Source organism: Macaca nemestrina, chromosome 11 (genome assembly GCF_043159975.1).
Source record: "Macaca nemestrina isolate mMacNem1 chromosome 11, mMacNem.hap1, whole genome shotgun sequence".
NCBI classification, from domain to species: domain Eukaryota; kingdom Metazoa; phylum Chordata; class Mammalia; order Primates; family Cercopithecidae; genus Macaca; species Macaca nemestrina.
In genome coordinates, this window is record NC_092135.1 from 101,237,655 (window position 1) to 101,250,909 (window position 13,255).

Genomic DNA, 13,255 nt, shown 5'->3' on the forward strand with positions numbered 1-13,255 from the left:
GGTTCTCCTTCATTCCAGCTGATTGAGAAGTTACCATTAGGGATAAACAAATTAAAACCAAATTTGATTTTTCAAAAGGCAGTAAATAAAAAGAGGATAAAGTTATTATTCAAAAGTGATGTTTATATTATTATTGAAAGCCCATCTTTGGCAATTCTATCTACCACTCTATAGGAATAAGAAAATTCATTTCTTCCAAATCTAGATTCAAGACCACGACTTAGATTTTCAATACATAAGAGCCTTTACAAAAGAATGAAATATAGGCTCAAACAATAAAACTACTTTAATTTTAACAAATATTCATCATAACTATATGTCAGTTATTTTGTAAAAGCATCGTTTTTTATTTGTAACTACAGATATCCCCATATAGTGTGCTTATTCTCAGTGAGTTTCCTATAGTTAAATTTACTTGCTAATGATTTATCAATTATTGAATATTCATGTATCATAAATCTAACTCTCGCTCTTAGGAAAACTGTAGTTATACTCTAGTAACTTACTGATTCTTCCAAATAATTCATGTTATTACATAGTTAAATTAAGCATTATAATTTTTTTTTAAGTCACTGTTGGTATTTTCTGAGAAATCTAACAATATGGGATCTGTCGGGGTTATTTCAGGGGAAGAAATTACTGTCACACAGTCAGTGGCTATAATAACCTGTTAAAGATCGTAAAAAACTGTTTTATAAATATTTGAAATGTCTTTAGTCCTTATGCTTTTTTTTCAGCGTATTATTTTAACAAAAAAAGTGTCATTAAATTAATATTATTGTGGCTGGGCACGGTGGCTCACGCCTGTAATCCCTGTACTTTGGGGGGCCGAGGCAAGCGGATCGTTTGAGGTCAGGAGTTCGAGACCACCCTGGCCAACGTGGTGAAACCCTGTCTCTATTAAAAATATAAAAATTAGACAGGTGTGGTGGCATACGCCAGTAATCCCAGCTACTCGGGAGGCTGAGGCAAGAGAATCACTTGAATCTGGGAATTGGAGGTTGCAGTGAGCTGGTATCATGCCATTGCACTCCAGCCTGGGTGACAGAGCAAGACTTTGTACTACAGTGTAGAATATGAACTAGATCCATATTTAGTTATGAAAAGATATTTCTATTTCAAGATCTATTTTTATCTAAAATATCAAAATCTTGATTAATACATATTTTTAACTGTGTACCAGTTTTTTTTTTTTTTTTTGAGACGGAGTCTTGCTCTGTCGAGTGCAGTGGCCAGATCTCGGCTCACTGCAAGCTCTGCCTCCCGGGTTCACGCCATTCTCCTGCCTCAGCCTCCCGAGTAGCTGGGACTACAGGCGCCCGCCACCTCGCCCGGCTAGTTTTTTGTATTTTTTTTTTTTTTTAGTAGAGACGGGGTTTCACCGTGTTAGCCAGGATGGTCTCGATCTCCTGACCTCGTGATCCACCCGTCTCGGCCTCCCAAAGTGCTGGGATTACAGGCTTGAGCCACCGCGCCCGGCCCTGTGTACCAGTTTTATATATTATTCTATTAGAGTGAAAATCATATGTAAAAATCAGGTAAGGTAGTAGTGCTTCAGAAAATACATCTGTAAATGTAACTGCAAAGCAAGCATGCCAAAGCCACTAGTACTTTGTATAAAGCTTCTCTTTTATCACTCCAATAAATATATCCTAGAAAAGCAACCATTAGGCCGGGCGCAGTGGCTCACACCTGTAATCCCAGCACTTTGGAAGGCCAAGGTGGGGGGATCATGAGGTCAAGACATCCAGACCATCTCAGCCAACATGGTGAAACCTCATCTCTACTAAAAATACAAAAATTAGCTGGGTGTGGGCCAGGCGCAGTGGCTCACTCCCATAGTCCCAGCACTTTGGGAGGCTGAGGTGGGCAAATCACGAGGTCAAGAGATCAAGACCATCCTTGCCAACATGGTGAAACCCTGTCTCTACTAAAAATACAAAAAAAAAAATTAGCTGGGCATGGTGGCGCGTGCCTGTAGTCCCAGCTACTCCGGAGGCAGAGGCTGAGGCAGGAGAATTGCTTGAACCAGGAAGGCAGAGGTTGCAGTCTGGTGACAGAGCAAGACTCCGTCTCAAAAAACAACAGCAACAACAACAAATTAGCTGGGTGTGGTGGTGCACGCCTGTAGTCCCAGCTACTCGGGAGGCTGAGGCAGGAGAATTGCTTGAACCCAGGAGGTGCAGGTTGCAGTGAACCGAGATTGTGCCACTGCACCTCCAGCCTGGCAACAGAGTGAGACTCCATCTCAAACAAAAAGAAAAGTGACCATTAAAAAAGGTGGCAGGCCGGGCATGGTGACTCACGCCTGTAATCTCAGCACTTTGGGAGGCTGAGGTGGGTGGAGCACTTGAGGCCAGGAGTTTGAGACCAGCCTGGGCAACATTTTGAAACCCTATCTCTACTAAAAATACAAAAATTAGCTGAGCATGATGGTATGCTCCTGTAGTCTCAGCTGCTCAGGAGGCTAAGGTGGGAGGACTGCCTGAGCCCAGGAGGCAGAGGTTGCAGTGAGCCAAGATTGCACCACTGCACTCCAGTGTGGGCAACAGAGTGAAACCCTGTCTCTAAAAAAAAGTGGAATCACCATTAAAAAGTAGATTGCACTTGAGAAAGTAATTACAACAAACCGTAGGGGTTTTTTGCCCCACCTGGATGTATAAACACTTTTAAAGGACATTTATTTATTCATTGATTTAATTAGTATTTGGTTAATATTTATTACACACTGGGAAGGATGGTAGGTGATGCAAATTTAATGGTGAATGAAATGCAATTCCTGCCTTCAAATGGCTTATGCTCTCCTTGTTTTCTACATTACTTTTTATCATTCTCTTGTTAAATATTATTTTTTGAAAGTCTTAAAATATTTTAAAATTTCATCAAAACTTTATTTTACTTTCTTCTTATACTTATGATTAGCATTAACAGTACTGCAAATTCAAGAAAAGAAAATCTCCAAACCTGTATGTCTTGTTAGCAAAATTAAGAATAATTTCGAGCCAGGTGTGGTGGCTCACACCTGTAAACCCAGCACTTTGGGAGACTGAGGTGGGAGGATTGCTTGAGCCCAGGACTTCACCAGCCTGGGCAATATAGTGAGATCTCATCTCTACAAACAAATAAAAAATTAATTAAAAATTTAAAAAAATAGTTTTGAGAAGCTGATTTTGATGAAGTAATACATATTTTTGATAATTTATAAAATAAAGGAATCTGGTAATTTTGACATAACTGGGCCATTAATTGTTTGAAATGTACACATTGACATTAGACCAAAGACAAAATAAGCATAAAAGTCTTACATTATTATTATTGTTATTATTATGTGTGTATGTATGTGTATGAGAGAGAGACAGAGTCTCCCTGTGATGCCCAGGCTAGAATGCAGTGGCATGATCTCGGCTCACTGCAACCTCTGCCTCTCAGGTTCAAGCAATTCTCATGCCTCAGCCTCCGAAGTGGCTGGGACTACAGGCGTGTGCCACCATGCACCATACTGGGCTAATTTTTATATTCTCAGTAGAGACGGGAGGTTGCCATTTTGGCCAGGCTGGTCTCAAACTCCTGGCCTCAAGTGATCTGCCTGCCTCTGCCTACCAAAGTGCTGGGATTACAGGCATGAGCCACCACACCTGGCCGTCTTTCTCTATTGTTAATAACCTTTAAAGTGTTAATAATTCTGCTAACAATTTGTTTCTTTTCACTCTGCAAAATCAGTGTCTTATATATCATTTTTATTTTTTGTCTTAATATTTATTCTTCATTTCTTTGGATTACTCTACACAGATGCGTTCAGGTCAGCTTTCTCGAAAACTGTGGGGATCGAGCAAGCGGCTCAGCCAGATTTCAGCTGGAGAAACTGAATATAATACTCAAGATTCCAAGTGACTGTTACTTCATTTTTCTGTTATGATTACTGAAACCTTATTTATTGCTTTGTTGCTTTAACCACATCTCTCAACTCTCTGCAATGTTGCAAGGCTTTTATCCCTGAAAATCATTTACAGATAACCACAATTTGCTGTGGTATATAAACTAATTCTTGGTCTATACTAAGATGTATTTGAGAAAATACATTTGATTTGATTTAGTGGCCTATTCCTAAAGGTCATTGTATCCATTTTTAAAACAAACCTAAAATGAGAAAATTAGGTTTAAATTGCTTGTTATTCCAAATGATAAAATTTAAGATTTTTCTAATAAAAGAGTACAGATAATGGGACAGTTGAGAGAGATGGCTTTAAATACATTCTTAAGTAATCATTTTTCTATTTACTGACCACTGTAATGAAAACATACCAATTTATTTATGGAACTCCTGATTGGGGATAATATTTTAAAGGTATCTGTTGCACACTTGGATTTTCAAAACTCAGTAAAAGTTACAGGTTTGCATGGTGAGAATAAAATAAGAATATTGAAACTGGCACATTAGCTAATTCTACTACTACTAGCATGTTACTAATGAGAAGTTACTGAATTCTATTATTGTCCTTAAATAATAAAAATTGAGTAGAAAAAAGTGGAACTAGAGATACATTTTACAGATGTATTTCCTTAATGATATAATTAAGCAAAAGTGCTAATTGTGATTTTGACAGTTGGGTCTTTTAAGTAGCATTTGCAACACAATTTACATTTGCAAAGTTCAAAATTTCTTGACTCTTTCTTCACCAAGCAAATAATACCCAAATATGTTGAATTTTCACTTAGGATATCTGTGTGATTGATGAATGAATTGAAAAGATATACATAACTTAAAATAATCTTTTATATATAGTAATTTATAATTTTCTATTTCATGTTTTAGGATTATAGCTAATTTTATTATGTAATGTTAAATGTTAAGTTGTGCTTGATTATTAAGATCTTAAAGTAAAAGTCTGATTAATTTGGAGTTCAAAGACATTGTTAAACTTAGATTTTTTGTAAGGTTATCTTTTGAGTTGGATCAGAGAGCTTTTACAACTACCAGTGTTAATAATCTGAGATTTCATGTGTTTGGGAGAACTTGTGAATCCCTCTGAAACTGTGCAGAGATTTTGTATGTTAAATGCATTTTCAGGAAGGAATGGTTACATGGCTTTCTTTAAAGGGATCTGTGACCAGTAATAATATTAGTTTTTGTTCCACAAATCATAGATGTCCTTATATCCAACTGTCTTCTCAGTTGAATTTTAAGAGAAATTTTTCCTTTGCAATTTCGCTTTCCTGTTGACCACAGTATCCAGTGCCCTTTTCTTTATAATCTTTTGAGTGAGTAAAAAAAAATTTAAGAAATAAAGGATTCTGTTTAGGGAAACTTTTGAATAGATTCGATTTGATGTGAGTCAGGGCTAATAAAAAGCTATAGAAGAATTTTCTTTCCAATAAGTAAAAATCCTCTGTTTTATTAAGGAAAAAATACCTATGTTTTAGGTAAATAACTCTGAAATAAACTGGTACAACAATTTTAAAATAGAACATATGTTAATGTCAAGGTATCTTAAGACTTCAGGAATTTGTATTGAAAAAAGTCTCAAAATAAGTTCAATAGCAATAATTATGATGCATAAATGAGACTGGCTTCTATTCATTTGTTTTATTTTTGGGGGGTGGGGGATGGGAGGTTTCAATCCAGTGCTTCACCCATGGTACCACCATGGCTATCTTTTTTTTAATCTTACAGTTTTTTAGGACATTTCAAGTCGGCAGAACTAACATGATTGATTTTTAGTTTTTAAAATACTGATTTTTTAAGAAACTTTTTCTAAATCAAAACCTACTAAGTTTTATTTTGTTATTTATCCAGAGATTTTGATGTAAAAATGCCTTCTTTATTTTTAAGGTTACTTAATACTGAATTTGAAAATTATTTTGGATGCTTATGAGTTTTCTAAAACTTAGATAATTAGAAAAAATGCCTACATTTATGATGTTTTACAATGCTGCTTTTTAGATGGAAGAAATAAGCAGTTTTTACTTTATAGTACAAATAAGTTTTGTTCACCATAAAATAGATATCCTACCTGGACTAATACTAGATGTACAAGGTAGTGGAATTATTTTTTATATTGTTTTTTCCAAAAAGTAAAAACCAGAAATGTGGGCCAGGTGTGGTGGCTCATGCCTGTAATTCAAGCACTTTGGGAGGCTAAGTCAGGTGAATCACAAGGCCAGGAGTTCAAGACCAGCCTGGCCAACACAGTGAAACCCCGTCTCTACTAAAAATATAAAAATTAGCCGAGCATGGTGGCACGTGCCTGTAGTCCCAGCTACTCGAGAGGCTGAGCAGCGCAGGAGAATCACTTGAACCCAGGAGGTGGAAGTTGCAGTGACCCGAGATTGCACCACTGCACTCCAGCTTGGGCAGCAGAGTAAGACTTTGTCTCAAAGAAAAGGAAAAAAAAATGTGGAATTTAGAGAAAAATATTTGAGAATACTAGCAACAGTCTAGAGAATGGAACTTAAATTTTATCTATCAAAATAAGCAAACAACTATTAGCTGAATAATATATTACTCATTTAAAGAGTATAGCCTACTGAATTAAAACTTACTAGATAAAATAATTGGAAAGAAGTACTTTTGAGGATTCTGGTATATTTAGATGTTACCCATAGAAATTAGTTATATATTATATAATGGAAGAAATGAACAGTATCATTAGAATGAAATAACAGGTGGACATTTCAATTGGTGAATATAGTATCTCAAGTTGGCTCTTACAAAGTCATTATCTGGCCGGTTGTGGTGGCTCATGCCTATAATCCCAGCACTTTGGGAGGCCGAGGTGGGAGGATCACAAGGTCAGGAGGTCAAGACCAGCCTGGCCAACCTGGTGAAACCCCATCTCTACTAAAAATACAAAAATTAGCTAGGCGTGGTGGCGGGCGCCTGTAGTCCCAGCTACTCAGGAGGCTGAGGCAGGAGAATTGCTTGAACCCGGGAGGCAGAGGTTGCAGTGAGCCAAGATCATGCCACTGCACTCCAGCCTGGGCAACAGGGCGAGACTCCATCTCAAAAAAAAAAAAAAAAAAAAAAAGTCTGTTATCTTTGCAGAACTTTTTATATGCTTTTGTTTCTTGATACTGGTGATGACGAAAATAATAATCTCAGCAGCCTGGTGATAGGGAGAGATTTATACCAAGATAATTATTTTACTTTTGGAAAGTGAGATCAAGTATTAAAAAATGTAATAGCTGTGCATGCTTAGAGAATAAAGAAGCTTTATAAAAAATTTTTTACAACTTTTCAATCAGTATTCTGGCATTACTCAGATAAAATTGAAAGAGAGAAGGAAAAAATAGATCAGGGCATACAAATCAGGAAAGTGTATAAACATAAAGATTGGCCAGTTGGTTTAGTCTTTCTTTTTAGCCTGTGAAGCTCATGTCTGTTATTAAGAAGTTAATAACAAAATTAAAATATGTTAACTTTTTTTGGGTCACAGTGCAGTGCATCCTTTTGTAGAAGAAAAAATACCAAGTGTTCATTCTGTCATTAGCAAGGAACACCAATAAGGTTTCCTTCTTTTTCTCTATTTAGGACATATTAAAATTATCCTTCAGAGTACTTGTATTGAAAATCAAGTTTATGCTTCTGAAAAGAATAAGAGAAAAATTCTCTCAGAATTAGAATTCAGATTTGAAGGTTGAATCTTAACCTGAGACATTTTATATTTTGTGTGAAAAGGAGTGGTCAGAGGAAACTGTTAACTTGGATACCAGATTTTTATTTAATGATGATAGAGATATGACCTTTGCCTTTATGTATATTTTATATTGTTACTACTAAAGAGATCACTGAGGAAATCTTGTAATTGAACTTAAGGAAGTTAGCTCCTTTTATATATTTATAAAATGAGTAGCATTATCTTTACCACCTTTCCACTGAAAAGATGCAAGTCCTAGGACTATATTAAATATAAATATTTTAATCTTAAATAATATATGTAATATTATGGATGTCTGTTGGGAGCATGTGTGTGTAAAAATTGATCTTTTCAAATATATATATATTTAAGCCTGTCTTCTGGAAACAGGTTCTTGAACGTATCTTTAGGATACAGTTTTTGACTGGGATATAAGAAATGAAACATGTTTGTTTGTTTCCTTTTGTTTGTTTGTTTACATCATCAGCCATACTCATGGCTTATCCTACGCATTGTTCCTCTCATCAGCTGAAACTGTTTCTCCCCAATAAGTGAGCAATCTTAAACATTTTCATCACTCTTAACAAAATCCATTCTCAATATTCTTTTTGCTGAATTCGTATATTGTATATACTCAACATATTATTTGTTTTAAACTTGACTCCATGCAGAGCATTGTTATGTAGAGTTTTCCTGTGTTTATCAGAGTCGTGTGGTATTTTTCTTGATGACATTAGGCAACAATATAGTGTTATCAGTCATCATTTTAATATGATTTAAAATGTGGACCACAGCCTGCCTTCTTTAATTTAAATCTAGGCCAAGCATGGTAGCTCACACCTAAATCCCAGCACTTTGGGAGGCTGAGGCAGGAGGATCACTTGAGCCTAGGAGCTCAAGACCAACCTGGGCAACATAGTGGGCCCCCACCTCTATAAGACATTAAAAAATTAGCCATGCGTGGTGGCAAGCACCTTTAGTCCTAACTACTCAGCCGCTTGAGCCTAGAGATCAAGGCTGAGTAAGCTGTGATTGCACCACTGCACTTCAGCCTAGGTGACAGAGTTAGACCCTGTCTCCAAAAAAAAAAAATTTTTTTTAATTTAAGTCCAGCATTTTCTAGGCCAGTGGTTCTTAGTGGATATTGCAGATCAGACTTCTCTATGGAGTTTATAAATATACAGATATCTAGGCACTGCTTTGGACTTCCTGAATCTCTTTACTTGATATTCTTGGTATTAAAAAATTATGTCTCAGGATTATTATGTTATATCTTAAAATTTTTTCCTGTATAGAAATTTGTCCATTTATCTTTGTAAACCAGATCCAATATTCAGACTTATTTGGAAATAAACTTAATCATTATCCTGAGAGACATTTTGTCTAAAATTTGCTTGGAATGGCTTTATTATCTTTGTTTTGCCTGCCACAAAAACAACCAAATTTCCTTTCAATTGAATTATTTTTATCATGAACTCTCTTTAGACTGTTCACATTTGAAAATTATAACTAATATTTGCCTCCAGAAAAGTACATCTGTGTTTAATATTAGTTCCTGTTGACTTTCAGTGAATGTTTTGCAAACTTGAATTAGGCAACATTTTGAAGAATAAAAAACATGACTAACATGCTAAATTTAAAACATAAAAGTAGACCTCTTATAGCCTTGAAGCTTGTAATCAATAGAATTTTCCAAATTAAAAGCATTGGATAAATTATCTACGACTTCCAATGACTTTTGCAGGTACAGCCTCTGTATAGAAATAATCTTTAATTTTTTATAGGTATAACAGAGAATAAAGCATTAACAGATGTTTAATTCCAAATAGGAAATAATTCTGTTTTCTGTGTTAAGAAATGTAAGGCCATCCTAGAGTATAGGAGTTACTTGATTTTCTTCTGTATAAAAACCTCATTTAAGGCCGGGCGCCACGGCTCATGCCTGTAATCCCAGCACTTTGGGAGGCCGAGGCAGGCGGATCACAAGGTCAGGAGGTCGAGATCATCCTGGCTAACACAGTGAAACCCCGTCTCTACTAAAAATACAAAAAGATTAGCCGGGCGTGGTGGCGGGCGCCTGTAGTCCCAGCTACTTGGGAGGCTGAGGCAGGAAAATGGCGTGAACCCGGGAGGTGGAGCTTGCAGTGAGCCGAGATGGCACCTGGGCAACAAAGCGAAACTCTGTCTCAATTTAAAAAAAAAAAAAAAATTTAATAGTGTCTGTATTATCAGATTCTTACTTGATTATAGTAATTCATCAGACACATCTCCTTCCTTTGGTGGTTATCTCATTGACATTTGTCACACGTGAGTGATTTCTAAACACACTGCAGGATTTGGACCTGTAAAGCCAGTGGCTTTAGTGATAAGTAAAAGGACACATTCAACAATAACAATATTTATCTTTGTCTTAATGCCCATAATTTATGAACTGAAAATTCAGAAGGAAAAGAATAAATAGAAAGCTACTAATTCAGTATTTGTTTTTCATGGTACGGTTTTCATGTTTCCTTGGAAACATATTTTGCAAATATAACAATAATAGTAATAACACAATTTTGTTATTTAAAAAATTACCCATTCATTTTTCAAACTTGACTGTTAGTGGAGGGGTATATGTGTGTCTGTGTGTGTGTGTGTTTCCACCTATATAATGGCTGTCTCATTTAAATTAATTTATAATTATTTTTCAGTGTACAGAGTTATTAGCTGCTTGTAATGCTGTTACAATGTAACATTGTAATGTAAGATGAAAAATTAGGATTTAGGTAGGATTTTTAAAAATTTATCAATTAAAAACAAACTACTTTTTAAAAGAAATCTTATTCCAATTGGACCTTTAAAATTTTTATTTTGGTAATAATGTATTTCAACTTAAGATGTATTAAAACTAGCAATTATCTGGTAATCAATGTACTAGTCAACATTAAAATGCTATTTTGGATTGTCTTCTTTTGGTAACATTCTGACACTAAGCATATGTGCTTTACAATTTAGTGGGCTGAACCTACAAATTCATAAATGCTTCTCTTTATTTTGAAGGAAAAAGATACTTGTCTGTATTAGACATAATTGTTTTGCTCTTCAGAATGTTAAAGTTATATTAATCACTAAACACTTTAAGAAGTGGTTCTGGTAGGATGATATAAGTAGTCAGACTTAATTGAAAAACTGTCAGCCTCTTTTTTATATAGGGATTAAAGAGAATAACTTTATTTTTTCCTTTGGAAAGAATAATTCCTTCAGAATTTTGGAATTTCGATTTTCTTAGATGACTTTTTATCGATTTAATTATGATAGTTTCTATTTTTCTTCCAAAATTATGGCATGTTATAGTAGATCTTACTATTAAAGATCTTTTATATTTTGAACTGTTTTTTCCTATTCTGCTTTTTACTACTCTCAAAGACTGTGATTGATGCACAACATCACCAAACTTTTTTTGTGGCTAACTGCTTATTTTATAATTAGCTTTACATAAGAAAATGTCTTAGGAAACTATGTGGCTGGTTGGTTCCATTTAGAAACTCTTAACAGGTATAGCTTTCATTCCACCAATTGTTTGCTTTTATAGACTTGGAGCAAAAAATTTAGCAAAAAGTAATCATATCTGGCTAGACAGCCATTTTCTCTCAGATTCATTGCTATAAAAATGAATCTACTGAGGCATAAAAATATGAAACATATTTAATTCATCTCTTTTGTCAGTTTTTCTAGGACTCCAATAGCATTTCAGTGTTATAGAGAGTGACAGTGACTTGAATGCATGTATACGCACGTAGCAATTCAGAGCGAAATAACTAAAAATTCAGAATGACTTTTTTTTAAAAGTACTTGGAAATTGTGCTGCTACTTAAATATTGAAGGAATTCAGAAAGTTGTGTATTTATCTTAAAATGTTCCTTCTCACTTATTCTACTGGAATTGACCATGAGAAAGAAAATATTATGCCTTATTTATATCTAATTATTGACTGTGCAAACTGTGACTCATGGATATTTGTATGCCCCCCAAAAATGTTTTAAAGTTGAGCAATTTTTAATAAAGATGTATAAATAATTTTGATTATTATTCTCATTGTAGTTAAGTTACTGTTAGTTTGGTGCAATACATTCTTTCCTTCCTCATCCTTTTAAAATTAAATATATATGATGTATGTTTTGTTTTATTACATTAAGTGCTATTTTTTAAAAATTTGTTGTATGTATATGAGCTAATATTTGATTTGTTTCTGTATAGCATGATTAAAGATAATTGAAAATTTTGCACTTATTTTAGGCCCTTGGAAATTTGTATTCCGACACTTTTTAAGAATGTCCATTTATTTTGTACATAATAAATTAGCTTTGTATATGAAAATGGGTTTGAATCAAATAAAAAAAAGTGATGTTACTTTCTTCAGTTGATTTGTAATTCTCAATTCATAGAGTCTGATTAGAACTTATCCTTGGCTAAGTTATTTGGGTAGACAAAAGATTGAATGCAGTATTTGTTAATTAGAAAATTGATCACTGTTTCTCATATGAGCAGAATTTCTTCTGTAGTCCTATATGCACAAGTTAAATGTCAATTGACTATTTTTTGTCATATTAACAATGGGTATTTAGCCTTTCATTTTAGAGCTACCTTAAAAACACTGTTACAGGCTAGGCACAGTGGCTCATGCCTGTAATCATAGCACTTTGAGAGACCAAGGCTGGAGAATGGCATAAGCCCAGGAGTTCAAGGCCAGTCTGGGCAATATAAGGAGACCCTGTCTCCAAAAATTTAAAAATTAGCCAGGCATGGTGGTGTGCACCTGTAGTTCTAGCTTGAGCCCAGTAGGTGGAGGCTACACTGAGCCAAGATCACATCACTACACTCCAAACTGACTGACAGAGAAATACCCTGTCTCAAAACAAAAAAACATTGTTTTAGTTTTTCCCTTAGCAAATAATTATATGCCATAAATCTCCATTTGTAGTTAACCAAATAGTATATTAGGTTGAATTTTTTTAACTTACATTCTTTCATAATTATAATATTTAGGGCCAGTCGTGGTGGCTCATGCCTATAATCCTAGCATTTTGGGAGGCCAAGGCAGGAGGATCACTTGAGGCCAGGACTTTGAGGCTGCAGTGAACTATGATCACACCACTGTACTCCAGCATGGGCAACAGAACAAGACTCTGTCTCTAAAAATAAAATAAAATAAACCTTTTATCCAGTCAACTTTGACAATCTAAATGCTGACCTAATCCTTCTGGTATTGTCAAGATTAATAGAATCTAATCCATAATAAGACAGAAGCCAATCTCTGTTCCAGGTTCTTGTTTGTACTTTTGTCTCTAGATCCAGAATAACAAAAGAACAGAGATGAACATTAACCTTTACTAGCACCATCCATTCACTGTACTACACTTTATTGAAGATGCTTCATTAGAATTGGAAACTTCCTGCATGAATTCATCTGGTAAGATTTCTTAGTCACTGGACAAAGCCAAGTTAGTTACATGCTTCATTAAGACTGTCTTGCTTCACATGAAAAAATGCTCATCATCACTGGCCATCAGAGAAATGCAAATCAAAACCACAATGAGATACCATCTCACACCAGTTAGAATGGCGATCATTAAAAAGTC

The 13,255-nt window shown here is 35.0% G+C and overlaps 1 protein-coding gene across 11 annotated transcripts in view; it reads left to right on the forward strand.

The window, feature by feature from the left end:
* LOC105468283 (neurobeachin like 1) overlaps nt 1-11,535 on the forward strand; it is a 211,202-nt gene extending 199,667 nt beyond the window's left edge. For all 11 annotated transcript variants that reach the window (XM_071073225.1, XM_071073223.1, XM_071073222.1 and 8 more), the window contains one exon: nt 3,790-11,535. In XM_071073225.1, coding sequence (XP_070929326.1) covers nt 3,790-3,891 — 102 coding nt within the window. In that variant the 3' untranslated portion in view covers nt 3,892-11,535. The remainder of the gene's footprint in view (nt 1-3,789) is intronic.
* The last annotated feature ends 1,720 nt before the right edge of the window (nt 11,536-13,255 follow it).